Genomic DNA, 17,825 nt, shown 5'->3' with positions numbered 1-17,825 from the left:
AAATGGACTGCATTTATATACTTTTCCATCTGCATCAGACGCTCAAAGCGCTTTACAATTATGCCTCACATTCACCCCGATGTCAGGGTGCTGCCATACAAGGCGCTCACTACACACCGGGAGCAATAGGGGATTAAAGACCTTGCCCAAGGGCCTTTAGTGATTTTCTAGTCAGGTCTGGTCTCAAGGCCAACACCTTAACCACTAGACCATCACCTCCCAGTTACAGACACTGTTACGCACGTTACACGTTACTCACGTTATAGAATTTGATAGAGTTCCACTCAGAGCTTATGAGGGGATTACCTTATTTTGTTTCATAAATGCAACTAGTGGAAGTAGAAGAAATGGATACAGGAATCTGACAGTCCTAACAGCAGTGTGAAATTATGACAGTTATGACAATTCATCATTTTTGTTACTCACGTTACATTTAAAGAAAAATTCATACTTATTTCTGAAATTAAGGTGATACTCTAACACTCTGGCATCCATGTAATAGAATCATGACAGTAAATCTTGTGGTAAGCAGTAGGCAAGAGTGAGAGTGTAAGGAAGAAAAGAGGTGGTTTTGAGTTGAAAAATGTCATCTTTCAGTGGCTGAAATTGGATCTACAGTACAAATCCTACGTCCGTCAACTGCTTGAAATCTTTTTTTTTTTTTTCCTTACAGTTTCGTAGCCAAAGTACATGACTAAATAGTATTTGAAGTGATATTGCTAGTTTGAAATTTCAGTAGCCACAACACTGTTTTACTGGACTTGCCCATATGCTGGACTTGCCCAAATCTATGAAGTCTCAAAATTTAAGTGCTGAAAAAGTCTGGAATTTTGAAATGGAAAATGTATAGGAACTTGCAAAGACTTGTCCTGGTGTTTTGAAGACTTTGTCTCATTGTACACCAGGTTGATGCTCCTGGTGCAGTGCTGCAGCTTGGTCATTGCTTTTCGTGTCTGAACATCAGCCCGACTTTGCTGTATTTAATGAGCAGTGGGCTTTGGCTCATGGAAGTATGCTCAACATTTGCTGGGCTTACATGGACCCAAATAATCACTTTTTTTTTTTTGTCAGAAATGTTCTGCTCTTGTGTAGTCAAGTAATATCTTCAACATAGTTTGAGGACTTTTCAGACAGTTAAGTGTCCAAAAAGTCAAAGTCAATTCTCCCTAGGGAGAAATTTGTCATGGACAGAGGGGTATGCTGCACAAGGAACACATCTTGTGTATGTCATCAGTGTTTCCTGTGAAGGAACAAGGGATGCAACAACTGATATTTTATGAGAGGTTTCAAAGACTCTTTGACTGCTTTTGTTGCAAAAAAACAGAACTTGGAGTTGATCTGTAATGTGCATGAACTGCCAGCCCCTGCTGCAGAGAAAGAGGAGGACGTAAAAAGTGTGCAATGATGTGTGATTTTGGCTGCTCTTTTTTTTTTATAAATAAATAAATAAGATGTTTATTTTTGTAGTTGGAGTTGCAGTTAGAGCAGCAAAAAAAAAAAAAAAAAAAAAAAAATCAAAACACAGTAATGTTAAACTATGTATGTTAAACTAGCCAGTCTAATTGTTTGAGCAGACCATACAAACTTGTATATCTATCTGATCATTTTTATTATTATGTTTATGTAAATAATACCTGTGGATTCACTGATTAGAATGATTTATTTCTGACTGGAATCCTTCATATAAACATACAGTAGTGTTCAGAATAATAGTAGTGCTATGTGACTAAAAATATCAATCCAGGTTTTGAGTATATTTCTTATTGTTACATGGGAAAGAAGGTACCAGTAGATTCTCACAAATCCAACAAAACCACGCATTCATGATATGCACACTCTTAAGGCTATGAAATTGGGCTATTAGTAAAAAAAAAAAAAAGTAGAAATGGGGTGTTCACAATAATAGTAGTGTGGCATTCAGTCAGTGAGTTCATCAATTTTGTGGAACAAACAGGTGTGAATCAGGTGTCCCCTATTTAAGGATGAAGCCAGCACTGGTTGAACATGCTTTTCTCTTTGAAAGCCTGAGGAAAATGGGACGTTCAAGACATTGTTCAGAAGAACAGCGTAGTTTGATTAAAAAGTTGATTGGAGAGGGGAAAACCTATACGCAGGTGCAAAAAATTATAGGCTGTTCATCTACAATGATCTCCAATGCTTTAAAAAAAAAAAAACATGCGTGGAAGAAAACGGAAAACAACCATCAAAATGGATAGAAGAATAACCAGAATGGCAAAGGCTCACCCATTGATCAGCTCCAGGATGATCAAAGACAGTCTGGAGTTACCTGTAGGTGCTGTGACAGATAAAAGATGCCTATGTGAAGCTAATTTATTTGCAAGAATCCCCCACAAAGTCCCTCTGTTAAATAAAAGACGTGCAAAAGAGGTTCCAATTTGCCAAAGAACACATCAACTGGCCTAAAGAGAAATGGAGGAATGTTTTGTGGACTGATGCGAGTAAAATTGTTCTTTTTGGGTCCAAGAGCCGCAGACAGTTTGTATGACGAGAAGCATCATGATATGGGCATGTTTCTCCTACTATGGTGTTGGGTATATATATCGCATACCAGGTATCGTGGATCAGTTTGGATATGTCAGAATACTTGAAGAGGTCATGTTGCCTTATGCTGAAGAGGACATGCCCTTGAAATGGGTGTTTCAACAAGACAATGACCCCAAGCACACTAGTAAATGAGCAAAATCTTGGTTCCAAACCAACAAAATTAATGTCTCGCAGATGTGAAGAAATCATGAAAAACTGTGGTTTTTACTTATTTACTCATTTTAATTTTAAACGGTTTTGTGTGAGGTGCCTTCAGGCAGCATTTGTTGTGATTTGGCGCGTTATAAATTGAATAAATTAAAAATGAACTGAAATTGTACCTCCAGACAGATTGGCGTAATCTTGAAGTTCTTGAAGTGAAGTAAATTTGACTTTTGTCTCAGTGCAACTTCACCATCAGTGTATGGAACACGGTTAGAGGGAGAAACGTCTTCTGTGTTGCTAAATAGAGCTGTAACAAAAACCAAACAAAATAAAGGCTACTTTGCTGCCTTTCAGCACTGGGCCGTGATCAGGTACTGACAGGTTTGCAGTGTGTCTGGGTCACAGAGTGAGGGACGATCACTGGGCAGATTCAGAAGATTTATTTATTTATTATTTACATCCTACATGCATACAACAAAATTTGTCCTCTGCATTTAACCCATCCTAATTACAGTTGGACACAATCCAACCACTAGGAGCAGTGGGCAGCTACAGTCTGGTGCCCGGGGACCAACTCCAGATGTAGAGACGCTGCCCTGGTCAGGGGCAGAGAAGGAGCAGACCCTAAATAAGCATGATTTGATTGTGGGAGGAAACCAGAGTACCCAGAGGAAACCCACGCAGACTTGGGGAGAACATGCAGACTACACACACAAAGAACGGGAAGCGATGCTGTGAGCCACCAGTGCCAACCACTAAGCCGCAGTGCCGCTGTACTGGTCATTGCCTGTTGATCCACTGGATCATAGAATAAGAGGAATTTCTTGTAGTGTTGCAATTGGAATGTTTGAACCATATTTTTTGACATAAATGTTTGTCATCTGGGACCCAAAGAGCTTCTGTGGTGTGGTTGATGTGGTGTAATGTAACACCAACACATGCTCGTAGACCTGGTCTGATTGTGTGGAAAAAACACTTTGCTGCCACTTTGTTGTACCATCCAGTTTGGTAGTATACCACTATCTTCTGGGTTTGATGGCATCACATGAATACACTGTACAGCCAGCCTTTTGTCATAAAACACTCAAAGATGATTGATTAATTAAAAGAAAATTGTGTTGTTTTTAAATCCTGAATATTGCTTTAAATAGCAGTTTAGTAGTCATTAAGGTAGTACTGGAAATATTTATTTTCTTCTTTGCTTGAATTGCATTGTATTTACGGTATGTTTTTATGCTCTCTGTCTCCTAGGAAAATTGTCATCAAAATAGGGAAGAAGAAGAAACGAAAGCCAGAGTCTTCAGAGGAGGAGTCTGATGATGAAACCCCACCTCGGCACACTTATAAAGACAATGACTCTGTAAGATCAAGTACACACTCGCTTGCATAAACATGTTATTTCGCATAATTACGAGGTCTGTTAGAAAACTATCCGACCTTTTTATTTTTTGCAAAAACCCTATGGATTTGAATCACGTGTGATTGCATCAGCCAAGCTTGAACCTTCGTGCGCATGCGTGAGTTTTTTCACGCCTGTCGGTTACGTCATTCGCCTGTGAGCAGGCTTTGTGTGAGCAGTGGTCCACCCCTCTCCTCGGATTTTTATTGCAAATAAAATGTCTGAACAATTTGGAGCTTTGCTGCATCAAATTTTTCCAGAAACTGTGAGAGACCTCCAGGTGGACACCATTCGGAAAATTCAGATGGCTTTCAGGGATGATTTTATGGGGATTACACAGATTAAGGAGTGCTCCAGCCGGTTTAAAGACCGCCCACAGCGGCTGAGAGAGCGGCGCACTCCGAGAAAAAATAAAAAGGTCGGATAGTTTTCTAACAGACCTTGTACATAATTGAAAAAATATGGTTGTCGGTAGCTGTTTGGTTTCTGCCTAACTCCTAGCAAATGTAAATCCCAGGGTTACAAATTTCATTCATATTTAGCATAAGGGTGTACTTGGCGAACCACGCAGTGTTCTGACCAGGATTTTTTCATGGCATAGGGGAGAACGTGGCGTGGCATAGCCCCGCGGTGAGCACTACCAGAAGCGTCTTCCACCTGGAGTATTTGGAAATTTATATTCCTCTGAAACACTATTTCCTGCATTTTGAGAGCCCGATTTTGTGACGTAAAGCCCAAGATTTTTATCTTTGATACAGCCTTACTTTAAATCCAAAAGAAATGAGGCATCAGGCGAATACACGGAAGACTGTAGAAATGTGTCAGAGGAACATCAGAACTGCTGCTTTATACACAGCAGTTTTGTAAAGAAAATCCTTACAAATGTGGGGGTTTTTTTGTTTGTTTTGTTATGTTTTTTGCGTCAAGATTAATTTCTGATTACTATACATTTTTAAGTTAAACATTTCTTACATTCAAAAACTTGTAATTAAAATAGTTTTAAGTAAATAAAAAAGAAGAAATTCTTAGAAATATTTGATGTTCATCTGTAAATTAAAACCATAACATACCTGTTGTTGTTTCAGATGAGATGATTTCTTGGTTAATAGTAGAAAAGCTTGAATCTTCGACTGGACTGGGTTGCTTGACGCGAAGATGTTTCGCTTCAAATCGCAGAAGCTTTCTCAGCTAAAATTCTTGCTCTGGTAGTCTGACTTCTATCTTGACCCTTGTAGAGAAGAACAAACAGAAGCCACAAAAGCTGGAGTTTTAAACCTAACCAGACCCCTCCTTCCGAGAGGCAGACTGCTATTGGCTAGTAACTAAACAGTTGCTTTAATTAGCACCTGTTGTGCTCTAGTTAGCACCCTCCTAATGACAGGGTAGCTGGGACTGACGCCTCTCTTGACGGCTCACCTGATGGCTCTCCTGACGCGTCTCCTGATGGCGTGATTGACTCATTACCATGAACAAAAGACTGAAACTGCTTTGATCTGAGTACTCCATTGTAAACAGGGGACAAAGCGTGTCACAGACACCCTCCCCGGTTAAGGCTGGGTTTCAACTGTTTCACATACAATGTCTCCTTCACCCCTCTCTCAAACCATTTCTTCTCTCTGGCTAAGATTTTAACTTCCTTGTCCTCAAACGTGTGGTTAGTGTCTTTAAGGTGGAGATGAACTGCAGACTGAGGTCCACTCTGCAGTTCTGGTATAGCCTTTTGTGTAACGGCTGCTTAGTCTCACCTATGTAGTGTTCATTACAGTTTTCCTGACATCTGATAGAATACACTACATTGCTCTGTTTGTAACTAGGGATCCTGTCCTTGGAGTGAACTAATTTCTGTCTCAAGGTGTTAACAGGTTTAAAGTAAACTGGGATTTTGTGCTGTCTGAAGATCCTCTGTAGTTTTTCCCCTACTCCTGCTAAATAAGGGAGAGACACTCCTCTTGTTCTTGGCTCCGTCTCCTGTCTGTCTGGTCTCTCTGTTCTTTGGGACTTCTGCACTTTATCCAGGGACCATTGTGGGTACCCACATACTGTGAGGGCTTTCCGGACATGTTCTTCTTTAGCCATTCCCTCTGTAGTTGTGGGCACCTGTAGGGCTCTGTGTTGAAGAGTCCTGATCACCCCGAGCTTGTGTTCAAGGGGATGGTTTGAGCCAAAGAGCAGATATTGGTCAGTGTGAGTGGGTTTTCTGTAAACCCCTGTCTGGAGCTGCCTGTTCTCTCCAATCGTAACATCACAGTCCAAGAAGGCTAAATGGTAGTTTCTGGCATCCTCACGTGTGAACTTGATATTGGAGTCCACCGAGTTGATGTGCTCTGTAAAGTCCTCAACTTCCTCTTGCTTGACTTTAACCCATGTGTCATCGACATATCTGAACCAGTGACTGGGAGGGATGCCCGTGAATGACGTCAAGGCTCTCTTCTCCACTCGCTCCATGTACAGATTGGCCACAATGGGGGATACCGGAGACCCCATCGCACAACCATGGATCTGCCTGTAGTAATTCCCCCTGAACAGGAAATATGTGGTGTTAAGACAGATCTCCAAGAGTTGGCAGATGTGGTCTGGTGAGAGTTTGGTCCTTTCAAGTAGAGAGACATCCTCCAGCAGTCTCTGCCTCACAGCTGACACGGCCTCAGCGGTGGGGATGCAGGTGACACCGATGTCACATCAAATGACACCATAGTTTCATCTGCCTCCAGCTGAAGGTCCTTGATCTTGTTCACAAAATCTTGTGTGTTCTCCACATGGTGGTCTAGAGGAGCCAAAGTCCACTTGAGGTGTTGGCCAAATTGTACGTGATGCAATCAGTGCTACATACAATAGGCCTGAGTGCCACGTCCTGTTTGTGGATTTTGGGCAGTCCATAGATGCATGGAGTGGCATCCCCAGGGTACAATCTGTAGTATGCCTGCCTCTCGATGAGTCGCCCTTTCTCCAGGTTTTGGAAGTAGCTAATGATTTTCTTCTTATAGCCGCTTGTGGGGTCTCTCTTCAGACACTTGTATGTATTGGAGTCACTGAGCAAGTTGTTGATCTTGGCCTCGTAGTCCGATGTGTTCAGGACCACCGTGCATCTGCCTTTATCCGCTGGCAGGATAAGGATACTTTGGTCCTTCTGCAGTGCTGACAAAGCTTTCCGTTCTTCTCCTGTGATGTTGGATGGAGGAGGCTTAGCACTGTTCAGCACTGCTGTGACTCTTAGTCAGAGGTCCCCAGCTTCTGACTCTGACAAAACTGTTATGTTTAATGGCTGACTCTACTGCAGTGATGTAATCTACTGTCAGTTTTTGAGTTTTTGGAGACACTTTCCTCACATTTTGAAGAGCAGAGATGTTCTCTTCTTCTGTCTGGACTTTGGGTTTTGTGTTCAGCTCCATCACTGGAAGTTTTTGAAGGTTCTCTGCATAGCAGATGTTGAAATGCTCCTGATGTGGGAAATATGTTTCTAAAAATATAAAGAAACATGAAACAGTGCTGTTGTATTTTCTTTGTGTGTTTATTAGATAGTTAAAAAATTTAAATAAAAAAAAAATCTAAGTTATTTAAAGTTGAGACTTGTCTTATAGTGAGAGCATTAAAAAACTGTGTAACTTTGTTAAAAATAGATTCAATAATTTACGAATGTAAAACATTCACTAAGCTCGACAGTTATTGAGTCAACGTCCTGCAGCTAAAGGCTAATGTTAGGTGATAAACTACAGCAGAGCACTAACGTCACATATTATTTTCAGATTACTCGCACAAATTTGCAGAAAGTCTGTTGCTCAAACTGGGTGTGTGTATATATATCCAAAAGTGGAGAATTAATCACAGTGGCTGTCGGCTCTCTGCCTGACCGACTGCTGTCTCTCTCTGGCTATCCAAGTCACAGCACCGTCCGGCCACAGTGATGAACAATCTCTGAAAAAAGCTCCGCGCAGCAGGGTGAAGTCCATCACTCGTTCTTCTGCTTTTTGTTCAATCTTGTGGTTATGACTGAGTGTTTCACTTTTTAATTTTTGCTTTTTGGGGGAAGACACAATGCTTCACAAACACTGTAGGCGGAAATGCATCTGCTGAATCGCTGAGAAAGAGTGATAAAGTACATCAACGATCAGTACTGGTTACCAAATGTGCGCAGATAGACTTACAATCACAAATAATTTTTGTAGCTAACTTGGACGTTAAGTAGCGTGTAACATATCGTTAGGAAAAAAAACGAAAAAAAAAACAGAAGCCACCTATGCTGATTGAATCACAGCGCAGGGAGCCAAATCACACTGTAGCATTACCCTACGTTCAGCTGCGCTGGCGAGACCCCTGCCCGCAACACTTTGTATTACTGTTTTGTAGGGACCAGGGGATGATGTGTCATCGCCTGATGACTCTTTTAATATGTTAATACTTTGATATTATGTTACAAGTTGTTTGCAATCTGTAACACTGACACCAAAATTTATTTCCTTCATAGTACATGGTAGAGTTGTAAAATAATTGTTTGAAAATTATTTTTAGGGGTGAATAATTAAGGGAAGAAGAGTGGTCCAGTACAACACACTCACTGATTTGCTGTGGAATATACAAATTCACAGCCCCATTCTTTCATTTATCTTGAACTGATTTGCTCACCTCTGTGGATTAGCAGTGGTGAGTATGTTTTTTACATGTGTCAATATCTCAGTCAAAAAGGTAATATCTGCCAATCTCATGTGTAAATGGAAGAACATAATCCTGAACTAATTTGGTGGCATGAGGGTTTGTTGTTGCCTTAAGGACAATATAAACAAGAGTTTAAAATGCAGTCTTTTTATTTTTCATGGTATGTGACTCAACAGACCTCCTGTTCCTTTGCTCATTGTGAAGTCGAGACAGTTACGTAGTGTTTTGATGATCGCTGTCTGAAGGAATGGGGATAAGTAACAATTCTTTCCTTTTGCTTCCTATCTGGACGTTGTCTGCGATCTAATTAACCTTGTTACAAGACACCCTCATTCATAATTAAACCACTGTGCTGATGACTCATTTCGGTTGGTCTTGTGGAAGAGGTCAGAATTCTGTAGCTGATTTCTAGGACAGATACACCTCAGGGGTTCAGAATCTGTTGACAGTAGGGCATGTGGCAGGTTTGACTCTATAGCTTCTGGTCATTTTTGGGTTGAGGTACGTGATGGCATATCTGCACGAGGGTGTAATTTGTCACACCTAATTAACTTTACCTCAGTGGAATTTATTCCTAATTAACTGCATGGTATCACTCAGAGCAGCTCGTATTGATGCAGGATGCTGCAACCCACACTTAGGATGATGATAAAGGCTTGACAGGAAGGCATAGAAACAAGCTGGATTTGAAACCGTATTGAAATGATTGTTTAGTGTTGGGAGATGGTATTATGATACTGTTTGCAAATACTTGTCTGAAGTATATTTAACAGGGTCATTTGGGGGTTGTGTTTGCTTATAACTCTTGATGTTCATACTTGCTGAGAGCCCACATTGTTTTAAATTGCTTAAAAATTGTTATGCGATTGCTGGTGTAGTCATATAACAGCTAACAATAAAATATGCATTGCACCTCTTTATTCTGTACTGTTGGGGGAAAAAATTCTAAAGTACTTATTCTGAGCAGCAAGGGATTTTTTTATAGTTTGTCAAAGGAATAATTTTGTGAGATTAGTCATGACTATTAAGAATTTGTTGCTTCTACTTGTTCACCTTGACTACAAATGACAAGATAATTGAGCACATAGCCGTAGTCACAAAGCTGCACCCTTCATGATAAATCCAGATTCTTAAAAAAAACAAAAAAAAAACAGGGTATGGTTAGTTTATGAGTCATAAATTAAGTTGTAGAAATTTATACCATCAGCTATGTGCTACTTCAAATTAATTTTATGTTCAAGATTTAAATTTAGTTCACATTTAAATTGCTGAGTCCACTTTTGCTTACATTATTTAACGTTTTAGTTTTAGTTCTAAATGCAGGGTGGTGGCCAAGTGGTTAATGCGCTTGTTTTCAGTGCAGAAGGTTCCGGGTTCAAATCCCATCCCTCCATGTAATGTGGAGTTGCGTCAGGAAGGGCATCCTGCGTAAAACCTGTTCCAATTCAACATGCAGATCCACCTTGGATTTGCTGTGGCGACCGGAGTGCAAACAAGGGAGCAGCCGAAGGGACTTACTTACTAGTTTTAGTTCTAAATACCAGTACTCCAGATGTAAAAGCATACACTCCAAAAATGATGGAAAGAAACACTGTCTCCAAAATTAAATATACTGAAATTACGAAATATGAAGCATTAGAGTCGCACATTTCTGTCTGCTTATTAATAGAAAGATTAAGAAAATGACAAACTAAAAGTTAGGGATGGGTATTGATAAGATTTTATCGATATTAGATTTTATCGATTCCACTTATCGCTTCGATACCTTTTGTGAATTTTCTGTGTACTAAAAGTAGGCGTTACAGGTTTTCTATGTCAACATTTTAAATTGGTCACTGGATCCTTGATCTCTGGACATAAATAAAAATAAATAAAATCTGTAGTTTTTGTCAAAAGCATCTCCTTTCAGACATTTTGGCATGAATGTCACTCCATACTTCAGAGCTGAGCTCAGCCAGCTGCTGCACATCTGCGCCAGACGTCTCGTTTTGGGAGGAAAAACATTTTTTAATCGATTGCAGTTTGTTTGTATTACAACGTTTGGAAAGAGGTGTCAATTGATTTAAACAGCGTTTTGCTTTGAATTTATTAATTCAGACTCGGCAGAGAGCTGTGCAGCATTTGGAGCTGTGTGAACAGGACGATTCTCGTTTCTTTCTCGCAACAAGACAGGAGTCCCAGTTAGTGACTTTAATCTGCACAGAAGTGACTCACGATTGACATTCAGGGATGAAAGTGGTAAAAAAAAAAAAAAAAAAAAGCTGAAACCCAAAATTGCCCCCAACACCACCCACATGAAAATGTTTGAATTCTAGAAGCTCTGAAATGCAATCTGGGACTATTCCAGACAATAAACTGCAGTGAGTGCAGCATCCATTTTGGTGAGGAAAACAAAAAAAAAAACAACTTTCCTTATTCAAATTCATTCCAGTAGTATTCTGCTCTTACAAGGATGCAGCAGTTTTCTAGCTTGGCAGATAGTTCTGGAGGAAATCACTGAAGAAATGAACAAATTAAAAATATGGTTTGACCGAAACAAATTGTCATTAAACTTAAATAAAACAAGGATGAAGTTGAGGTGTAAGAGTCACTAGGTGTTCACAGGAAAAAGTTATTTATTTCGATATGTATTTATTTATTTTCATTGTTAGATGGTTTTATCTTTGTTTCATCAGGTTCTTTATGTCTCTTTCTCTAAAATTGTATTGTAGCATTATTAGTTATTATGAGTTATTATTACTGTTATTGTTGCTATTATTAATTATATATGAATAAAAATAAATTTTTAAAAAATTACAGTTTGACTCTTTTACGACAACGAACGCTGAGCTATTAATTATTATACAGAAAACAAATGCACACAAACATGCTGAGATGCAAACAGGTTAATGCTAACTTTAACATTGAAAAAGCCATAGACATGCTAATGCATTAGCATCAGTCCCCTTTTTAAGTTATAAAATACATCTATCAACTGTTTCAGAAGACCATAACCGGAACGTTTAACATAAACAAGGTAAATATTACTCACAGACATATGCTCTTTAGGGTTTAACGGAGGAAAATTAAGATAAAGCGAAATAAAACAGTGAATCAAGGAATCATTAGATCGAAGCACTGCTTCAAACTGCGAATCACTGCTTCGATTGGTTCAAGGTTCAAAGCAACGCTGCTCTGCAAAAAAGTTGATTACAGACCCGCTGCAGGGTCTGTAATCAATGTAGAGAAATGATCATTTTCCGGCCACTCTGAAGGACCGATAAGGGAGTCGTTAAGCAAAAAGTGGATTGTCAGTGGATTGAATCATTTCTTAACAGTACCCGAAAGGAACTGGTTCTCGATGCCCAACCCTACTAAAAGTCGAAGTACAGTGAGGAAAATAAGTACGAGGGCTGTCAATAAAGTTACGGTCCTTTTTATTTTTTTCAAAAACTATATGGATTTCATTCATATGTTTTTACGTCAGACATGCTTGAACCCTCGTGCGCATGCGTGAGTTTTTCCACGCCTGTCGGTGACGTCATTCGCCTGTGAGCACTCCTTGTGGGAGGAGTCGTCCAGCCCCTCATCGGAATTCCTTTGTCTGAGAAGTTGCTGAGAGACTGGCGCTTTGTTTGATCAAAATTTTTTCTAAACCTGTGAGACACATCGAAGTGGACACGGTTCGAAAAATTAAGCTGGTTTTCAGTGAAAATTTTAACGGCTGATGAGAGATTTTGAGGTGATTCTGTCGCTTTAAGGACTTTTCACGGTGCGAGACGTCGCGCAGCGCTCTCAGGCGGCGTCATCAGCCTGTTCAAGCTGAAAACCTCCACATTTCAGGCTCTATTGATCCAGGACGTCGTGAGAGAACAGAGAAGTTTCAGAAGAAGTCGGTTTCAGCATTTTATCCGGATATTCCACTGTTAAAGGAGATTTTTTTAATGAAAGACGTGCGGACGGGTCCGCGCGTCAGGACGCAGCCGCCGCAACGCTCCGCCACAGGAAAAACACCTCTGTTGAAAGCCTTAAGGACAAGTTGGAACATGTCCTGCCTGTTAAACAATTTCTCATATACTCACTCCACTGAAAGCCATCAAAAGCCGCCTGGATTTTACAAATGGTTATCAACACAGAGGTGTTTTTCCTGTGCAGCCACACCGCACCGGCTGCGTCCCGACGCGCGGATCCGTCCGCACGTCTTTCATTAAAAAAATCTCCTTTAACAGTGGAATATCCGGATAAAATGCTGAAACCGACTTCTTCTGAAACTTCTCTGTTCTCTCACGACGTCCTGGATCAATAGAGCCTGAAATGTGGAGGTTTTCAGCTTGAACAGGCTGATGACGCCGCCTGAGAGCGCTGCGCGACGTCTCGCACCGTGAAAAGTCCTTAAAGCGACAGTATCACCTCAAAATCTCTCATCAGCTGTTAAAATTTTCACTGAAAACCAGCTTAATTTTTCGAACCGTGTCCACTTCGATGTGTCTCACAGGTTTAGAAAAAATTTTGATCAAACAACGCGCCAGTCTCTCAGCAACTTCTCAGACAAAGGAATTCCGACGAGGGGCTGGACGACTCCTCCCACAAGGAGTGCTCACAGGCGAATGACGTCACCGACAAGCGTGGAAAAACTCACGCATGCGCACGAGGGTTCAAGCATGTCTGACGTAAAAACATATGAATGAAATCCATATAGTTTTTGAAAAAAACTAAAAAGGACCGTTACTTTATTGACAGCCCTCGTATTTGAAAATAATAAGTATTCTCACACTCATGGAGGGGTCTGAAATTTTCATCTTAGGTGCATGTCCACTGTGAGAGACATAATCTAAAAAAAAAAAAAAATCAGAAATCACAGTGGATGATTTTTTTTAATACTTTTTTTGTATGTTAACTGCTGCAAATAAGTATTTCAACACCTGTGAACATTAATGTTAATATTTGGTACAGTAGCCTTTGTTTGCAATTACAGAGGTCAAACGTTTCCTGTAGTTTTTCCACCAGGTTCGCACACAGTGCAACAGGGATTTTGGCCCATTCCTCCACACAGATCTTCTCTAGATCAGGCAGGTTACTGGGCTGTCACTGAGAAACACAGAGTTTGAGCTCCCTCCAAAGATTTTCTATTGGGTTTAGGTCTGGAGACTGGCTTGGCCACTCCATTACCTTGATATGCTTCTTACGGAGCCATTCCTTGGTTATCGTGGCTGTGTGCTTTGGGTCATTGTCATGTTGGAAGACCCATCCATGACCTATCTTCAATGCTCTAACTGAGGGAAGGAGGTTGTTCCCCTAAATCTCGCAATACATGGCCCTGGTCATCCTCTCCTTAATACAGTGCAGTCCTGTCCCATGTGCAGAAAAACACCCCCAAAGCATGATGTTTCCACCCCCATGCTTCACAGTAGGGACGGTGTTTTTAGTATAGTACTCAGCATTCTTCTTCCTCCAAACACGGCGAGTGGAATTAAGACCAAAAAGTTCTATTTTGGTCTCATCTGACCACATAACTTTCTCCCATGACTCCTCTGGATCATCCAAATGGTCACGGGCAAACTTAAGACGGGCCTGGACGTGTACTGATTTAAGCAGGGGAACCTTCCGTGCCATGCATGATTTTAACCCATGACGTCTTAGTGTATTACCCACAGTAACCTTGGAAACAGTGGTGCCAGCTCTCTTCAGGTCATTGACCAGCTCCTTCCATGCAGTTCTGGGCTGATTCCTCACCTTTCTTAGGATCATTGATATGCCACGAGGTGGGATCTTGCATGGAGCCCCAGTCTGAGGGAGATTGACAGTCATGTTTAGCTTCTTCCATTTTCTAATAATTGCTCCAACAGTTGATCTTTTTTCACCAAGCTGCTTGGCAATTGCCCCATAGCCCTTTCCAGCCTTGTGGTGGTCTACAATTTTGTCTCTGGTGTCTTTGGACAGCTCTTTAGTCTTAGCCATTTTAGTAGTTGGAGTCTTACTGATTGTGTGGGGTGGACAGGTGTCTTTATGCAGCTAATGACCTCAAATAGGTGCTTCTAATTTGGAATAATAAGTGGAGTGGAGGTGGACTTTTTAGAGGCAGACTAACAGGTCTTTGAGGGCCAGAATTTCTGCTGAATGGCAGGTGTTGAAATACTTATTTGCAGCAGTAACATGCAAATAAATTATTAAGACATCATACATTGTGATATCCGGATTTTTTTTTTTTCTTTTTTGGATTATGTCTCTCAAAATGGACATGCACCTAAAATGAAAAACTCAGACCCCTCCATGATTTCTAAGTGGAAGAACTTGCAAAATCGCAGTGTTCAAATACTTATTTTCCTCACTGTATATGATAAGCAGGTTTGGAAATAAGGGTTCAAACATTTTCCAACTTCTTTAGCTATTTTGCTTTGACTATTTTCTGAAATGAGCATATGAACTAGCATGCTGTCTGTGAAGATCCACGTGCTCTAGATTGGGTAGTGTTGATAAAATAGGTAGCTGGCATTTTTAAGGGTGGTAATAAATTATGCAGTCTCTATAATGCGTTGGAATGGTGTGTGAGTCCAGAATGTTTTTAGACCCTTAGACCTAAAAGGTTTTTAGAGGAAGAACTCAACCATTTTATTTCCTGTTAATTATGTAATTTTTTAAATGTTAATTTATTGTCTTAATGTATTTATAAATCGTTTCGGTTCTTGTTATCATATACACACTATCAGCATTATTATTATTATTATTATTATGGATTCATTATTACTTCTATTTTGTCATTTGACTTTTAAATGGACCACAATAGAAATAAGTCTTTTCACTTTCTTGTGTTATCCATGTATTTTTAACGTATTGACAATTATATTATGTACTTACGAAATAAAATCACGCACACAGGCACGCTTTTAATATGTTGATGATTATCACCCCTTGCTGGAATGGCGTGTGTTTCAACGTCCATTAATCAGTGTTGTTACCTTATATCCGTAGTTTCACTCAACATTACGTAGTGGTGGAATTCATCCATAACTCAAAATACATATCAAACAGCAAATGTCAGCTCTCCACAGTTTGTCTGTGATCTAAGTTACACGCACGCACACATACATGTACACACAGGCCACTTCTTTTTTAATATATTGTGGCAAGTTGCGTGGAAGAATGGAAACAGATATACCGCTATTTGTCTTTTCTGCATTCTGCCACAAACAAGTACTTTTATTTTTACACATCCACAAAAAGAGACTGTGGTGGAAGACATCAAACGCACTACATTTCTCACTCATGGTAACGGCAACATGACACTTAACTAAAGTGACTAAATCAATTGAACTACAAAACACAACAAATCAGTAACACTAACAACACTATTAAACTAACATGAACCACAATAACATTTGAAATCCCCAAACCCTGAACTTCCATGGTGCATAGCAGCACAACATCCATTGTTCACTGTTATTAGGTACTATCACTAAATTCTCCAAAAATATTAGTTCTGTCAACTTTCCCTTTTTGCAGCATTCACCTTGACCAAAATACATATGCATACCAAACAGCAAATGTCAGGTCTCCACAGTTTCTCCCCTTTATCGAAGCCATGCACACATGCATACAGAGGCTAATTGGCAATCATAATATCGATAATCAGGCTGTTTCCCCTTTTTTCCTTCTTTCTAGAAGAGACGCTCTAATCGGCAGATAAAGAAGAAGAAGTATGCTGAGGAGCTGGAGGCCAGATTGTCGGATGAGGATGTCAAAGTTATTGTTAAAGCCAAGAAAGCCAACACTGCAACTTCCAAGGATCCTTCTCTCCAGCTGTTTGTTGTAAGCAGTCATGCTGTCAAGTCTGTGGTAGTGATAAATTCCAGTTTATTGTTAAACCCGTACTGTGTAATGAAAGTTATCTGGCCAGATTGTTGCCTCCATCAAACACCTTGCTAATAGATGTCCGATGAGGGCATCTATTAGCATATGTATTATATCTATAGCATATGTATTAGCATGTATTGGCAAACAGTCATTGCCATACAGTGTTTAACCTTATTACTATGTTATTTGGTTATTATTTGGCAAAACATCGTGTCACCAGGCAATCCAAAGTTGAGCTATGGACTAGTCTAGCCATCAGCTCAGTGTCAAGTGACCTTTTCTATTAACCACCACTTCCATTTGAATCATTCAGCATGGTGGCAATGTGCAAAGGGAAAAAAGGTACAAAATACATTTAAATACATTTTTGATTAGTAATGGGTTTTTTTTTTTATAGCCAAGAATGGTCCATCAACACCAAAATGAATTTGTAGAAGTTCAAGTCTGCAGCTTTCATATAAGATCAAGTTTACTACTGTGGTGTAGGCCTTTATCAATTTATCCCTTATGATGTTGTGTCTTGTAAAGTTGAGCTATATTATTGGCTTTCTAAGTATATTAGTAAGAATGACTACAGCCAAAAGCCAGTGTCACTACATTCTATATTTAAGGTTCAGATTGTAGAAAAGCAGTTCTGCATGCGTATGTGGAGATGTTGTACCATAGCGTTCCCATGCTACATTACCTTATTATTTGTAACATTAAATGACATATATGTAACATGTTCAAAAGAAGGAAAAAAACAACAACCCCTGAAACATGTTGCACATATTCAGCCATTTTGGAGAAGAATTATGTACATGTGCAGTTAAGTGTAACAAGCACATACATTTGAAAACAGCATGAATGGGCTTTCTTTTTCAATTCAAAAACACCATATTTTAGAGTATGAGTCGAACCTGTCAAAAAAAAAAGCTTTTTGAAGAGGAACAGCATTTAAGTTGCACCAGAGTATAAGTCATAGGAACTCCCAAAATAGATAAAATTAAAGCAACCCTGCCACTTATCCTCCAGGAAATATGGTATATTCTTATTCACAGTGGAATAGCATTCAGTCTACATCTTCATAATTCTGGTTGAGATCTTAGCTGGGACTTGCCTGGGAAATATCTTTACTAAGTCCAGCAGTTCATCTTGTTAATTTCTCTTCAGTTACATTTTTACTCGAGGCCATCAAATATGGCCATCAGGTACTGCGAAGAGTTTACGTCCGTCTGTCTGTGCTCACCATAAATCC

General features: G+C 39.8%; 1 protein-coding gene across 7 annotated transcripts in view; it reads left to right on the top strand.

The window, feature by feature from the left end:
- Positions 1-17,825, top strand: part of chd9 (chromodomain helicase DNA binding protein 9) — a 260,945-nt gene that overhangs the window by 152,794 nt on the left and 90,326 nt on the right. For all 7 annotated transcript variants that reach the window (XM_034186197.1, XM_034186214.1, XM_034186205.1 and 4 more), the window contains 2 exons: positions 3,961-4,069; positions 16,397-16,543. In XM_034186197.1, the coding sequence (XP_034042088.1) occupies positions 3,961-4,069; positions 16,397-16,543 (256 nt within the window). The remainder of the gene's footprint in view (positions 1-3,960; positions 4,070-16,396; positions 16,544-17,825) is intronic.

The sequence above is a fragment of the Thalassophryne amazonica genome, chromosome 2, assembly GCF_902500255.1.
Source record: "Thalassophryne amazonica chromosome 2, fThaAma1.1, whole genome shotgun sequence".
Taxonomy (NCBI): Eukaryota; Metazoa; Chordata; class Actinopteri; order Batrachoidiformes; family Batrachoididae; genus Thalassophryne; species Thalassophryne amazonica.
Note: the sequence above shows the minus strand (reverse complement) of the source record. Positions and strands in the feature narration are given on the sequence as shown.